The sequence below is a fragment of the Paroedura picta genome, chromosome 3 (genome assembly GCF_049243985.1).
Source record: "Paroedura picta isolate Pp20150507F chromosome 3, Ppicta_v3.0, whole genome shotgun sequence".
In the NCBI taxonomy this organism is placed as follows: Eukaryota; Metazoa; Chordata; class Lepidosauria; order Squamata; family Gekkonidae; genus Paroedura; species Paroedura picta.
The window spans coordinates 5,086,626-5,103,017 of NC_135371.1; the positions used below are offsets into that span (position 1 = coordinate 5,086,626).

A 16,392-nucleotide genomic window follows, 5' to 3' on the forward strand; every position below is an offset into this window, starting at 1 on the left:
AGTGGCTTCTGGCGATTTACAAGAATGGCCCTCACCATAAAGCCCCATAAAGCAAGAATTAAAACCCCAATGACAGTCATTGAAACCCCAATAAAAACGACACCATGATGGCAACAACACTCTCCTACCTCCCAGGCCCAATGAACCTTCCGATACTGATTAGGGGACTTAGGGGGACTATGTGAGGCAGAGCCTGGTCTTCACAGACAACAGAACTCTAAAAGGAAAAATATCTGCAGAGAATCAATTTCCATCTTGACCTTTCCTCCTGAGATGGTCCTTGATATTCAGACCAGACCTCATTACAATGATGTAACATTTGGGGAGGAAGATGCAGCCCAGCAGCCCAGCACTGGAGGCCAAGATGGAGAAGACCTGCACGGCGACCATGTATTTCCCCTTGGTGCTCAGGTAGGTGGGCACAAAGGACACCCACACACTGCAGAAGACCAGCATGCTGAAGGTGATCAGCTTGGTTTCGTTGAAGGCCCCAGGAAGCTTCCTGGCCAGGAAGGCCACTGTGAAGGAGATGGCAGCCAGGGAGCCCATGTAGCCCAGGGCACCATAAAACATGGCCACAGACCCTTCATTGCATTGCAGTATGATCTGTCCATGCTGGGAGTGCATGTCAGACTCTGGGAAAGGGGGAGAGATGCCCAGCCAGAGGGCACAGAAGCCAATTTGAATAGTGGAACAAGAAAGGACAATGGACTTTGCCAGACTCTTCCCCACCCACTTCCTCATCCTGTTCCCTGGCTGGGTGGCCATGAAGGCCACCACCACAGTGATCGTTTTAGCCAACACAGAGGAGACAGCAACTGAGAAGATGGTACAGAAGGCTGTTTGTCAGAGAAGGCAGGTCACCCTCCTTGGCTGGCCAAGGAATAGAAGGCAGGACAGAAAGGAAAGAAGGAGTGAGATGAGAAGAATGTAGGTGAGGTCTCGGTTGTTGGCTTTGACTATTGGGGTATCCATATTTCTCATGAAGATTCTTAGAATTAAAAGTGTGGCTATGGAGAAGAAGAGGACCAAAACAATGAAGGTAACTCCCAAAGTCTCCTCATAAGAAAGGAAAGTCACCTCTTTGGGAATGCACTGAGTGTGGTCAGGGTTGGGATACTGATCTTCTGGGCATTTGGTACAACGATTTGCATCTGGAAGGAAAAGGACAGAGTTCAGCATCATATTGATCTAATTCATATCCACCACAATGTGGACTCCTCTGCATTCCATAGAGCCAAATTCCATCAGAGAATTTATTTATTTTGTACTTTTTAGTACTAACTGTCCGTTCTGTCTTTGGGTTTTTTTCTTACTGGTGTGGAGTCTCACTAAGAGGACTTGAAGGATGACCTGTGAGGCTCTCCCCATGTCACTCAACCAATCGGCATCATCAGTTAAGATGGCCAAAGGAGTTTTGGCTTCAGACAGACTTTGGTTCAAAAGTCACCAAAATAAAAAATAGGACTGAATGAAAGCATCAGTTATGCAGAAGAACAACCGATGGTCATGGGGAGATGGAAAACATTGGAAGGCAGCATTGCAGGTTCAACCTCGATATCCCCACCACAAGGGTTTCCTGGGGGATCAAGACATAACTCCCTCAGATATAGGAGAGCTGCTATAAATCCCTATTGCATTGATAGACCTCAGCTTTAATATAGGACTGAGTACTCTAGAACTCTGAGTACTCTGAGTAGAAACAAGTAGCTGAAATTATGCCAAGGAGAAAACCATGACTTGAGGATTGTGTGTGGAGGGTCCCTTTCATGTAGAAGTGCATGGAAATCTCTTACTAGATCCTCACACCAACCCAGTAAAAGGACAAGTGCCTCAAAATCATTCATCTATCTCTTGAGGGACATCAACAGATTGCAAGATCCAATGGGATTGCAGAACATTTGAGGGACATGTAACAATGCTTACAGTTGTGTCCTCAAAGACTCCAGTGAAGCCTGATTTTCTGGAGAGGACTGACCCTGCAAATGAAGGACCTCCATGGATGGCGTTGCGCCAACAACCATGAATGCCACTGAAAGCAACAAAGGTTGATGGAGATGAACTTGTCTTCACACTCACCATCAGTTACCCAGAAGCCACTCCCTCTCCTTTGAAAATTGAAAAAGAATTATTGGTCCTACGAAATTCTAGAACAATGCTGAGAAAACAAGAGATTCTTTCCTCCATAGCCAGGAGGACGTCCATTTCTCCCCTTGCTCACCTTCCTGAGAGGAGATGGTTCCTTCCCCACATAGAGAACAGTCAAAGCAGCAAATGGGCTTCCCTTCCAGGGCTATCTTCACATATCCAGGGAGGCAGCTTTTGGTACACCTGGAATCAGGCATCCTCTGCAGACAGAGACAAGGAGCGTTATCCGGGGAAAGGAGAACTGGTTCACTGGGGAATGGCATTTTTATAACATTCTTAAAAGGCTTCTATGATTAAAAGGTTCATTCCATGTGCTTATTGCTAGCCACTTTGTCTAAACTGAAAGGCTCAGAAGATTCTCAGGGAGATTTCATGGATGATACTAAACAAATTTTAAGACCTCTCAACAATTTCCCCACCTGCTTATACCAGGGGGGCCACACGATAGCACCTTGATCCATGGTCAGCTTCATCTCCCCCGAGGCCTGTCTTTCGATGCTCCCAACCTTGATGCTCCAAATGGAAACGTTACGCAACATGATCATGTTCACAATGTCCAAGTTGGCTTCCAGGTCTCCATTCTCACCCAAATCTATTCCCCCCACAGAAAAGTTCTGAAACTGGAAGCGTCTCAGGAAAGGATGGAGCTAGAATCACAGAGAGAATAACAGGGTTTAGAAAACAGAAGGCTCTTCTACAAACACATTCCAGCTGTGCTTTTCTTCTTACTCGTCAGTTTGATACATTTAGAGCTCTATCTTAAGCTTTCCCCTACATAAGTGACCCGGAAGATGGTTAATAGAATAAGAACCGGTTTTGGCAGTTGTGCAGATGTGTTGTGTCTATAAGGGGGGAAGACCAGGTCCCTCGTGTGATTGTGATGCAGCCTGCCACACTGTTTGCCATCTCTCACAGCAATGGGGGCATCATGCTTTGCAGAAAGATGTGGTGGAGCTTTTTGTCCTATCCCCAGCTGCAATGGAGTAGATATTAGTACTTAGGAGGAGTGCCTATTCTGTATGCATAACCATCCTCCCTACTTGACTGCATATTTTGTAGTATTCCATGCTTCCTGTGACTAAACCTGCCATATGAGAAATACAATAAATAATTAGTAACAAAAATGATTAAGGTGAGCATGATCATCTCCACCTCCCAACGACTGAGGCATGGTAGGCTCAGAGGGAATAAGTAGCCGAAGGCTCCATGGTAGACTGAGGTCTCAAATGTGCATCTCCCCAATCCCAGGTGAAGCCATGAACTTCTCAACTGTGTTGACCCTACATGGGATGTTCCATAGCCAGGCTTCAGCCTCAAATCTAGAGGGACGTCTCTGCCCATCCTGGGTCACAGTTTATGCTGGTTAATGCAAGAATTGTGAGTTTCCTGCATTGTGCAGCGGGTTGAACTAGATGACCTTGAAGAAGAAGAAGAAGAAGAAGAAGAAGAAGAAGAAGAAGAAGAAGAAGAAGAAGAAGAAGAAGAAGAAGAAGAAGAAGAAGAAGAAGAAGAAGAAGAAGAAGAAGAAGAAGAAGAAGAAGAGTTGGTTCTTATATGCCGGTTTTCTCTACCTGAAAAAGTCTCAAAATGGTTTACATTCACCTTCCCTTTCCTCTCCCCACAACAGACTCACCTTCCCTTTCCTCTCCCCACCTGTGAGAAGGTGATACTCCCTGATATTCCTGCTTGGTCAGAACAGCTTCATCAGTGTTGTGGCAAGCCCAAGGTCACCCAGCTGGCTGCATCTGGAGGAGGAGCAGAGAATCAAACCCGGCTCACCAGATTAGAAGTCCACGCTCCTAACCGCTTCTCTGGAGATGCCTTTCAGCTCTATGATTCCATAATTATGATTTCATTTGTGTACCAATAAATTGTGCAATAAATTATAGTACTAAAGCACAGTCGAGTGAATAGAAGGTGTAGTGGGTAAGAGCAGTGGCTTCTCATCTCGCAAACCAGGTGTGATGCCCACCCCTCCACATGCAGCCAGTTGGGCATCCTTGAGCCAGTTACAGCCCTGTTAGAAGCTGTTCACCAACAGCAGAAACATCAGGGCTCTCTCCTGCCTGTTTGTTGGGAGAAGAAGGGAAGGTGATTGTGAGAGCCAGTTTGGTGTAATAGTTAGGGGCGCGGACTTCTAATCTGGCATGCCGGGTTCGATTCCCCACTTCCCCACATGCAGCCAGCTGGGTGACCTTGGGCTCACCACAGCACTGATATAACTGTTCTGACCGAGCAGGAATATCAGGGCTCTCTCAGCCTCACCCACCCCACAGGGTGGCTGTTGTGGGGAGAGGAATGGGAAGGCAATTGTAAGCCGCTTTGAGCCTCCTTCGGGTAGGGAAAAGTGGCATACAAGAACCAACTCTTCTTCTTCTTCTTCTTCTTCTTCAATGCTGATGCCACTTTTATTATGGCTGAATTTTGTCTTTGTTTTTTAAATTCAAACTGACTGATGTCTATGATTCTATGATTCTATGTGTTCTGACTATCTCTGCTTATCTTCTTATTCCGCTTTATGCCAATAAAGGTATTGTGTGTGTAGACATTCATGGGGTAATGGATACCTGCCAAGGCTGTATTCGCTCATGTTCTCGTCCTCTTCGTCCCACCCTCGTTGTTCTCTCAGACATGGAGGAGTAGGCATCATGTAATGCCTGTGCCACCGCCTGGATGGACGAGTAGATATTGCAGGCCCTGGGGGGAAAGAGTTCTTTGAGGACCTCCCAGGGCCTGTCTTGCAGCCCCTCTTTCTCCCTGTATCTCTGGTGGCTTCTCCCAGACAAAACGGGCTTTGAGTAGAAGGAATCAAGGCCTCTTCCCAGAAACTCCAGCAAAAGAGGGTGACATGCTTGTGAATAGAGAGACATCCTTTTCTTTGTCTGGGTCTTGACAGAGAGAGATCCATGCAGAGGGTACTTATCAAGGAAGTCACCGCATACCAAACTGTACAGATTGTCTAGCAAAAGTGTTGTGATCCAAATTTTACCTAGTCTGACTAGCATGGCATCTTCAATCATTGTTATTAATTGTTCAAGATGTATCATAGGGTGAACATTTCCATAGAACACAAATACATTGACTTGGTCTTGACTGAGGAATGAACTCAAGCGCTGTCCTCTTTCTATTGGCCAAACATCGGGATTAATACCATGAATGGATATCCTCTCTTCAAAGGCAATGCAGATGCCGCTCCTGAGCATGAGAGGGGTCAAGGTGCTCTTGAACTTCTCCCCACTGTCACTGTCTGAAGCAAAGAGACCAACCCACGTCCATCGGAAGTGCAGGAGCAGCCTGACAATTCCCCGGTATTGGACTTCTTCTGGTGGAACCAGTTGGTAGAAAAAAGGAAACTGAGTTTGATCCTTAAAAACCATCACTTCCGAATTATGACTGACCTACTGGGGAAAAGGACACATTCTGAATTCATCACATTCAACAAATGTCAATAAAAGCAAAGTACCTCCTACAGCTCTATGATGATGATGATCCGAAAAAAAACCCTTTCAACACGTTCAGACCAGGCCATTTCTTAGAGAGATTTCATCCTTGGAGGTGGTCCATTTCAGTGGGGGTGGGGGATCTGAGCTTCCGGAATCAGAAGTGGAGGGGGGGATTTTGTCCTAGGGGTGAACTCATCCCCTAACAACCCCAGGCCAGTAACCCTCACCAGATCATTGGGAAGGTATCCCTGGAAACAACACTGATGTTTTAATTAGGAAAAAAAACCCAATGTGTACTTAAAATAAATGACATTGATATACAGATTTCTTCCTCACAAAATGTTTTTCTCCAAAAAGGCTCTTATCAGACTGGCTGTTGCAAAAGACTGTCCCTTTTTGCAGAAAGAGTTTCTTTTTTGTCTCCCAAAGTCTGTTCCAAAATCTTGTAAAATCATCTACTGAGGGATGCAGATGGACCACCAGAGGACCTGAATCCTCTCCCAGATCTCTCTCAACTCTCCAAAAAGCTGTATGTACCAGGAACATTCTGATGTCCACTCATGTTTCTTCAGAAAAATGGCCCCATCCCTGATTCGTACCTCAGGGATTTTGTAGGTGCTCAAGATTGCTGAAATGTCAATGGAGTTGATAGAATACGATCCTTCAAGAACAGCCAAGAGATGATTCTGTCTGCCACATTTGTAGTTTGGAACAGTCTCCTGGCCAGAGGGTATCAGATCTACCAAAGCATCATAGCTCAGTCTGGGATGGACAATGTTCTCGTAGATGGTGTAGCCCAGAGTGATATTTTTTGGTAAGAGCCTGGGATTCTGGTTGACCTCTTGAATGGCTAATGAGAAGGCAAGAAAGTGCCATTTCATCTCTAATAACCTGCCAAAAATACATATACATGTCACATTGTCTAGAGATGCCATAAACTGGGCCTTGCTGAGGCCTTTCCTAGTATGTGCAGAAGCTGTTCTGATGGTTTCCAGCAATGATCACACAAAATGGCTTGTTTTCAGCCAAGAAAGTGAATATACATAAGCACAGTTGAAACTGCCTTTAGTGAAGGCTCTGCTCCATCAAAGTCAGTACTGTCTACACAGGATCTCAGGCTATAGTCTTTCATGTAATTGACTGCCTCGTACTTTCTCCTGGGAGATGCCAGGGATTCAACCTGGGCCCATCTGCATGCAAAGCAGAGGCTCTTCCACTAAGCCACACTCCCTGCCAGTCCTGGCACTTGGAGGGTGTATTGTACAGTAGCCTTTGGGGCAGTATCTCAGTGCTGGGGTACCTGTCAAAATACAGAATCTTCTTACTAAGATCAGAGCAGCTTCGATTAATTTATAGTTAGGTATACTTTGGCTGCCTCTCCAGTCCAATTATAACTGGCAATCTGACCTTACCCTTTGAAGAAGTCCCCCTGATTCAACAGAAGGATGGCTCCCTGGGACGGGATTCCCGTCCTCCCACCTCTCATTACATAAGCACAGTCATTGGGTCCTCTGTTTCTCTTGGAGGAACAATGCTTACAATTCACCATGCTGGAGACTCTTTGCTGACTGTTCATTTGGGTGTTCAAAGACCTATTGTTGTCAGGTGGTGAGCTCACCAAATCCATGGCGTTTTTCCCAGCAGGGGAGGATGTTGTAACATGCTTTACCGCCAGGCTCTGGAAATGGAAAACACTCTGCCAAATTTGCTCACTTATTATATGCAGGAGATGGAAGCAAAGCGGCACACTGAAGTCTGGTAATAAGAAAGAACCCAGAATTCTGTCCCATCACATAAATTGAGAAGGTCTACCAAAGACTGACTTACTTCTGTTTATAGACCAAGGGAGGCTCCTCGAAGGTTGGTGATGGACGTTTATCAAGCACAAAAGTGATAAGCCCAGCAATGAGGTGGTCTCCTGTCCGGAACATATTAAAAAGGTCAAATTCACCCCTGGTCTTAGCACATGGGCATTTGGCACTCCCCACCCTGAAGGCTGGAAGAAGCAGAAGCATCAGCTGAAGCAAGACCATTCTCTGACTGGGTGCACCTTTTCCCCTTCCGGAATCCTGTTCTCAGATACTGACAGAAGGATCTTCCCCCGGTAAGACCGGGCCTGTAGTCATTTGAGCAGTCCTGGCCTCTCTTGGTCAGACTGAAAGGGAAGGATCGCAGGCTTCACACTGACATAGTGTCCCCTCCTGTCGGACAACCCCTGAACACACTGGGAGAAAAGTATTTTATGCACCGGACTTTCCTGGCCTGTTGCAAGGCATTATATCACCTTGTTGATGCTCCTCATGATTACATCACTGGTTTCAAAGTCAACCTTTGAGGAATCCCTGGAGCTTTGTGGATATACAGAATATATCACCATGATATGGATAATTATAAGGGACTCTGCACTGCCCTGGACTCCCCCTGTGGATTTGACCACAGGTGCAGAGATGGAGAAAACATGTTTGCCAGAACTCACCAACATGGCCCCAGGTGACTTGGGTCATGGAAGAGCCAACTGAGTTTGGCATAACTTTCAGGGAAAAACAATCATCAGAGGAGGTCAGCATGGCTGAAGCCTTGAGCAGGCAGTTGGGAGATTGGGTTAAGACCTGGTGGTCAATGCTTTCCCATTGGTCATGAGTCATGACCCCAGAACCAGAGTTCAACTTGAACATCCCTTGTCTGTTGGAGAAAGGAGAACCCTTTTCCCCACGAGGTCCCACCAGGGCGGCCACCTTGAAGTGTTGACCAGGCATTTTTCAAAGTGAAATCAGATTTAAGCATTAAGTGTTCATTCAAGTCACGATGATCTCACTTTTTTTCTTCCTACAATCCAATTAGTATTTTATACTCAATATATTTTATACATCCAGCCTCAACACAGTCACACTTCCTATGTTCTCCAGTTTTCATTAAGAGACTGAACTTTGTTAATTTAAACCAGCCTTTCTTAACATACTTTCCATTTAGAACCGCCAAAACATTCTTCATGCTTCAAGGAACCCCAAAAGTGGAGTGATCATGTAGAATATGGTTGAGGATAATAGCTGTACACATGGCAAGCCAGAGAGCCCCCCCTCCCCACCCCCTCCAGGCCTTTCATTGGCCATTTAAGAGAGTTGACATGTCGATATATGGTCATATCACCCAATAACAAATTTTAACAATATATTTTATGTATACCACCCTGAGCCTTATGGGAGGGCAGACCTGACCTGGCATTCTGCAGCAATTGCAATTTCCGGGTCAGAGACAAAGGTAGGCCATCAAGTGAGTTACGGAAGTCTAATCTAGAAATGACAGCGCCATGGATCACAGATTCCATAAGTCTCCATGAGCAGAGGAAAATATGTCCCTCACCCAAACAGGGAGGGGGTGCCATCCTCAGCTGAGCCTTTAGGGTATGGTGGTCTGACCAAGGATGGCGTTGTTGGCCGTTTGTGTCTGATACCATTAATACATGAAAATGTTTGGCGCAACTTTCTTTAATAGTCAATCATATCAAAAATTCTCCAATCTATTGTCCACAAACTTCAACCATAACTTGAATGATCCTTGCCTGGGATACAAAGTCAGAGGGCTGATTCTCTGTCATTCATTGATTCGTTCATTCGTTGATTTGTTCATTCATTACATTAATGTGCCGCCCTCCCCTGAGGTGGTTCACATGGAATAGAAAAGAACAATACATCAAATTCATTTTTTGCGCCAGATAGAAATACAGCAAAGGTAACAACAACGACAACAACAATAGAGAATATCAGTTTTACAGGAGAAAAAGCAAACAGGTCTCTGGTTCAGTTCAGGGACATGGATTCCTGGGAGCGAGCTTCAGGGGCCAGCGGGTATTGCTGGTTCCGGTCAAAATCAAACAATTCTTTGTTCAAAGGAGCAACGGCAAAGGAGCAACTGCGAGCCGCGCTGCGCGCGGTTCGCAGTTGCTTGGGGCTGGGAATCGGAGGGACCAATAGGCAGGCGCTTTGCGCCTGCCGATCGGTCCCTCCGATTGTCTGTCCGGAGGAAGGGTCCAATCCGGACCCTTCCTCATCCCGGACACATCCCGCCCCAGAAGCCCTTATTGCTTTATTTTTTAGTCCATGGCGCCCGTGGCGCCATGGGCGGTGTTAAGATGATTCTATGATTCTATGATTCTAAGAGTTCGTTATAAGATTAAATAACAATTTCAGTAATGTCATTACCATACAGTAGTCTAGAGTTTAGGAGAATGTGCTGCTTTGAAATAGACCAAGAAACTTTTGATTTCAAACATGCTGGTCCTAACAGGGATGCATTGGAGACATAAAATCAGTGGTAGTGGTAGCATTGCCCATGCTGCAGTGAGCCACAATTAGATGCCACTGCCCTTTCCTGCCATTGGTTGACCGAGCTCCATCAAAAGGTTAGCAGCTCTTCATGTTCATTGCTTTGAGGAATGTGAGCGGGTGGGAAAGTCTTAATAGAGCTGTTCTAAATAAAGAAATCAATGAGACAGCAGGTAATCTTCCAGAAATGTCTCCTCATCCAACTCACAAACTCATACATGACAAGATGTTCTATAAATTTGAAAAAGGATACAGGAACACAAATCAACTGGGAAGCAGGGTGAGCTCAAAACCAGTATTATGGAAAATAGCTGTTGTCTTAGCTATAATGGAAACGTCATGATTTGTGACTCTCAAGCTGGATGTGAAGAAAATTTCCTTCAGTATAATGGCAGAGAGTTAAATTGTAAGTCCATTTCACAGAGAACACGGGTTTAAAGTGAAATATAGCTCCAGAGAATCAACTTCCATCTTGACCTTTCATCCTGAGATGGTCCTTGATATTCAGACCAGACCTCACTACAATGATGTAACATTTGGGGAGGAAGATGCAGCCCAGCAGCCCAGCACTGGAGGCCAAGATGGAGAAGACCTGCACGGCGACCATGTATTTCCCCTTGGTGCTCAGGTAGGTGGGCACAAAGGACACCCAAACACTGCAGAAGACCAGCATGCTGAAGGTGATCAGCTTGGCTTCGTTGAAGGCCCCAGGAAGCTTCCTGGCCAGGAAGGCCACTGTGAAGGAGATGGCAGCCAGGAAGCCCATGTAGCCCAAGGCGCCATAAAACATGGCCACAGACCCCTCATTGCATTGCAATATGATCTGCCCATGCTGGGAGTGCATGTCAAACTCTGGGAAAGGGGGAGAGATGCCCAGCCAGAGGGCACAGAAGCCAATTTGAACAGTGGAACAAGAAAGGACAATGGACTTTGCCAGACTCTTCCCCACCCACTTCCTCATCCTGTTCCCTGGCTGGGTGGCCATGAAGGCCACCACCACAGTGATCGTTTTAGCCAACACAGAGGAGACAGCGACAGAGAAGATGGTGCAGAAGGCTGTTTGTCGGAGAAGGCAGGTCACCCTCCTTGGCTGGCCAATGAATAGAAGGCAGGACAGGAAGGAAAGCAGGAGTGAGATGAGAAGAACGTAGGTGAGGTCTCGGTTGTTGGCTTTCACTATCGGTGTGTCCATATATTGAATGAATATTCCTAGAATTAGAAGTGTGGCTATGGACAAGAACAGGACCAAAATGATGAAGGTAACCCCCAAATTCTCCTCATAAGAAAGGAAAGTCACCTCTTTGGGAATGCACTGAGTGTGGTCAGGGTTGGGATACTGATCTTCTGGGCATCTGGTGCAACTCTTTGCATCTGGAAGGGAAAAGGAGAGACTTCAGCATCATATTGATCTAATTCATATCCACCACAAAGCGGATTCCTTTCCAATCCATAGAGCAAAATTCCATCAGGGTGAGAATTGGGGGTTTGATACCTTTATCGTAATAATTGTCTGTTCTCTCTTTGGATTTCATTGTTACTGGTGTGGAATGTCACCAAGAAGACCTGAAGGATCTACAGGTAACAGGATCCATGTAACAATGCTTACACTTTTGTCCTCATATTCCAATGAAGCCTCATTTGCCCGAGAGAACTGACTGTCATGGATGCCTTCCTGGTACCGCCAGGTGCTCTTCACTTGACACCTCTCTGATCCCCACCCTCGGATTCTAGGCCAGTGGGTTTTTCTGTACTCCCCCCTCCTGCCTTCTCATCCCACAGTTTATAGCCTACACAGATGGCTCTCCCACTGTGGGAAGAATTCCTTATCGCTCTCCATTCTTGGTTCCCCCTGATTGTCTTCCTTCAAGCCTGTCCTTCCCGGAAACCAAAGCAATACACGGGGAAATTGCTCTAACACCTCTGCATATCAAAGGACGCTCTGATCCTACTTTCCTGTGTGAATGCCCGATTCCCACCGATGCTTGTCTCTTGCCTTGCCCCATTCCCATGGCCCAGGTATATAGGTCTTGCCGCCCCCTACCACGGTGTCTCTGTCCAAGTTTCCTGTCTGTGAACATGTGCAGAAAATAGACTCTGTTGGCTGAACTTTTCCAATAAAGACTTTATACTTAAAGCTTCATCCTGAAGCCCGAGAGTGATGTCTGCGGAGTGAGTTGGCTGTGGTTCAAGCACTTGGTTCCTGACAGTGCCCCCCTATATATAGGCCCCAGGGAGGCTATTCCTTCTTATCTCTTCCAGTGCAGAATGCTCTCCTGTACCTGCCATGCTTGATCTCTGAGTTGCTTTAATGAATCCTTCAAAAAAGACCATTCCTTTACACTGGATGTGTGTGGGTCTGTCCCAATAAAGGGAATTCATATGAGATTCCAGACCAGGCCATATTTCATGACGCTGAGCCCTGCAAATGAAGGACTGCCTTGTGCGGCATTGCAAACACAACCATGAATGCCACTGAAAGCAACAAAGGCTGATGGAGATGAAGTGCTCTTCACACTCACCAGCAATTACCCAGAAGCCTCTCCCCAGGTCTGTTAGAGAAAGACGGTTTGGTGTAATGGTTAGGAGTGTGGACTTCTAATCTCGCAAGCCGGGTTCAATTCTGCACTCCCGCAAATGCAGACAGTTGGGTGACCTTGGGCTTGACACAGCACTGAAATAGATGTTCTGACCGAGCAGGAATATCAGGGCTCTGTCAGCCTCACCTATCTCGCAAGGTGCCTGTTGCAGGGAGAGGAAAGGGAACGCAACTGTAAGCCATTTTGTGACTCCTTTGAGTATAGAAAAGCGGCATATAAGAACCATTGCTACTACTTCTTCGACTTTCCTTTGAAAACTGGAAAAGAAAGGTTAGTGCGTGAAATTCTAGAACAATGCTGAGAAAATAAAAAACTGATTCTTAGCTCCGTAGCCAGGAGGATGTCCTTTTCCCCCCTCACCCACCTTCCTGAGAGGAGATGGTTCCTTCCCCACACAGAGAACAGTCAAAGCAGCAAATGGGCTTCCCTTCCAGGGCCACCTTCACATATCCAGGGAGGCAGCTTTTGGAACACCTGGAATCAGGCATCCTCTGCAGACAGAGACAAGGAGCGTTATCCGGGGAAAGGAGGTCTCATTCACTGGGGAAGGGCAATTTGGTAAGATTTATGAAGGCGGTAATGATGAAATGGTCCATTCCACGCACTTATCACTGGCAACTGTTGATAACTGTTGTCGAATATGAAAGGCTCAGAAGACTCTCAAGCAGGTTTCATGGATTATAATAAATAAATAGATTATTAGACCTAACACAACCAATCTTCCCACCTCCTTATACCAGGGGGGCCACACAATAGCAGCCTGATCCATGGACAGCTTCATCTCCCCCGAGGCCTGTCTTTCGATGCTCCCAACTTTGATGCTCCGGAAGGAAAGGTTGCGCAAGATGATCATGTTCACAATGTCCAAGTTGGCTTCCAGGGCCCCATTTTCACCCAAATCGATTCCACCCACAGAAGAGTTTTGAAACTGGTAGCGTCTCAGGAAAGGATGAAGCTAGAATCACAGAGAGAATAACAGTGTTTAGAAGACAGAAAACTCTTCTACGTATTCGTTGCAGCTTGATCCATTTGCAGTTTGATAATACACACACACACACACACACACACACACTCTTGTTCTTAGCCAAAAGGCCAAGAACCGATGCAGCTTGATAGTAAGCTTTCCTCTGCATTAGCAACCTGGAAGATGGCTAATAGAATAATAGTCTTTGGCAGATGAGCAGATGTGTTGTGTAAATAGGGGGGAATGCCAGGTCCCTCCTGTGATTGAGGTACAGCCCGCCACACAAATCAGTGGAGTGGAGTGTGTCGGTATTGGGTGGGATACGGTTGAGAGCTTGGCCATCTGGCTGGTATACCGTCCACCCAATGCGCCACCAGACACCTCCTGGAGGCAGTGGCCGCCTGGGCATTGCAGTTTCCCAGGGTTTTAATCCTGGGTGACTTCAATGTTCACGCGGATTAGTTCACTCTTCAGGACTTGGTGGGGACCTGGTGTTGTCCATAGCAACACTAGGGCTCTCACAATTTGTTGCCGGGCCCATCCATCACGCTGGCTACACAATCGACCTGATTTTCGGCGCTGGGATAGACGTGGAGCTTGATCCAGCTTTGGCTGTACCATGGTCAGACCACTATGCCCTGCGGGCTCGGCTCAGGATACCAACCCTTCCCCAGTTGGGTGGTGGCCGTATTCTTACTCGCCCGCAGAGACTCATGGATCCACTTGGCTTCCGGTGGAGGACTGGCAGTCCTGCCTGACGGCCGCTATAGATGAGATTGCCCCTAAACGTCCTCTCTGCCCTCAACTCAAATGGGCCCCCTGGTACACGGGGGAGTTCTGGGAGAAGAAGAGGGAAGTGAGACAATGGGAGCGAGTGTGGCGGAAGACGTGCAATGAAGCTGGAAGAACATCTTATCGCACGCTTATGAGGGCGTATGAGATGGCAGTGAAAGGGGCGAAGCAGGAGTTCAACGCCACGGAAATCGCATCCACAAACTCTCGCCCGGCCCAATTATTTAGGATAATTAGATCTCTGACCGCCCTGGAGGGGCGCCAAAACATTAGACAATTGGAACTTGGCTGCGAGGCATTAGCGAGCTATTTTGCAGATAAAGTCTTGTCACTGTGCCGTGACCTTCCCACCACAATTCATACAGTAAACGAACTGGAGACCTGTTGGGTGCCTTTGGCAGTAAAGTTTGATGGCTTCAGGCGGCTCTCTTCCTCCGAAGTGGACAACTTGCTAGGGTCGGTTAGGGCGACCACCTGCCCCCTTGACCCCTGTCCTTCTTGGCTCCTCAAGGGAGGTGGCCAGAAGATAGGATGCCAGCTCAGAGATATCCTCAACTCCTCTCTGAGTTCAGGGGAGTTTCCTGAGCAGCTCAAGGAGGCGGTGGTTCGCCCTCTCCTGAAAAAACCATCACTGGATCCGCAGAACCCTGCTAACTACCGCCCTGGTCAAGGTTGTAGAAAGAGCTGCAGCAGACCAGCTCCTGGCATTCTTGGAGGAAACTTCGGCACTCGATCCATATCAGTCTGGCTTCCGTCCTGGCCACGGGGTAGAGACGGTGCTGGTCGCACTATTGTATGATCTCTGCCGCCAGCTGGATAGAGGTGGGTCAGCCGTGCTGGTTCTCCTAGATCTGTCGGCGGCCTTTGACATCGTGGACCATGAGCTGTTTATCCATCGCCTAGCCGGCACGGGGATATAAAGCACAGCTTTACGCTGGATACGTTCCTTCCTCCAGAACCGGTCCCAGAGGGTTGCTGTGGGGGAGGAGTTCTCGCACACTTTGGAGGGCCCACATCCAGCCAGTGCTGAGGCAACTGCATTGGCTACCAATAGCTGCCCGGATCCGGTTCAGGGTTTTGTTTCTAACCTTTAAGGCCATATGCGAGTTGAGACCCACATACCTAAGGGACCACCTGCCACGCTATGCTCCCCACAGGGCTTTACGCTCTGGGGGGTGAAAACCTATTGATCATTCACGGCCCTAAGGAAGCACGCCTACCCTTGACGAGAGCCAGGGCCTTTTTGGTCCTGGCCCCTACCTGGTGGAATGAGCTCCCGGGTGAGCTGCGGGGCCTGTGGGATTTGTCAGCTTTCCGCAGGGCCTGCAAAACGGAGCTCTTCCACCAGGTTTATGGTTGAGGCTGGGGCCAGAGAACTAGGGACATCACCCTCCCCACGGGAGTTAGGAAGTGTAGATCGCACTCTTCCATTATCTCCAATATTAGTATGGGGAGGGATGAGGATTTTCTGCCGTCATGTTAGTATCTTATCGTTTTAATGGGGGTTTTAATGGGTTTTAATGGGTTGAGATTATTGTTACCCACCTTGAGCCTACAGGGAGAGGTGGGAAATAAATTGAATAACAACAACAACAACAACAACAATAATAATAATAGGCTCAGAGGGAATAAGTAACCAAAGGATCCCTGGTAGACTGGGGTCCTAAACATGCATCTCCCCAATCCCAGGTGAACCAACGAACCACTCAACTGTGTTGGCCCTCCATGAAATGTTCCACACCCAGGCCTCACCCTCAAATCTAGAGGGACTTCCCTGTCCATCGTGGGTCACAGTTTATGCTGGTTATAACAAAAAATCCACCCCCAGAGACCCTGGACCAACCAAGACTTTTTCCAATCATGATGTCTATTCTGAAGGCCTCATGTTTTGGGAAGAATAATTAAATTGAGCATAGATGTGTTTCTGAAATTTTTTAGTTCCAAGTTTTCAGCATTGTGCAGGGGGATGAAGATGACTCAGAAGAAGAGGAAAAAGAATAAGATGACGACAAGTTGGTTCTTACATGCTGCTTTTCTCTACCCAAAGGAGTCACAAATTGGCTTACAGTTGCCATCCCTTTTCTCTCCCCACAACAGACACCCTGTGGGGTGGGTGAGGCTGAGAG

General features: G+C 47.2%; 1 protein-coding gene, 1 non-coding gene and 1 pseudogene across 2 annotated transcripts; all 3 read right to left on the reverse strand.

Annotated features, from left to right (window-relative positions):
* Positions 1 to 243: 243 nt before the first annotated feature.
* LOC143833859 (vomeronasal type-2 receptor 26-like) lies at positions 244 to 3,489 on the reverse strand (annotated as a pseudogene).
* A 3,260-nt stretch (positions 3,490 to 6,749) lies between these two features.
* On the reverse strand, positions 6,750 to 6,822 carry TRNAA-UGC (transfer RNA alanine (anticodon UGC)). Its single transcript has one exon. It is a non-coding gene; the product is annotated as a tRNA-Ala (tRNA).
* Positions 6,823 to 10,373: 3,551 nt separating this feature from the next.
* Positions 10,374 to 16,048, reverse strand: LOC143833860 (vomeronasal type-2 receptor 26-like). Its single transcript, XM_077330085.1, has 4 exons — positions 16,019 to 16,048; positions 13,238 to 13,465; positions 12,875 to 13,001; positions 10,374 to 11,284 (listed from the first exon to the last, which is right to left on the reverse strand). The coding sequence occupies exons 1-4, from the start codon at positions 16,046 to 16,048 to the stop codon at positions 10,374 to 10,376; spliced, it is 1,296 nt and encodes a 431-aa protein (XP_077186200.1).
* Positions 16,049 to 16,392: the final 344 nt, after the last annotated feature.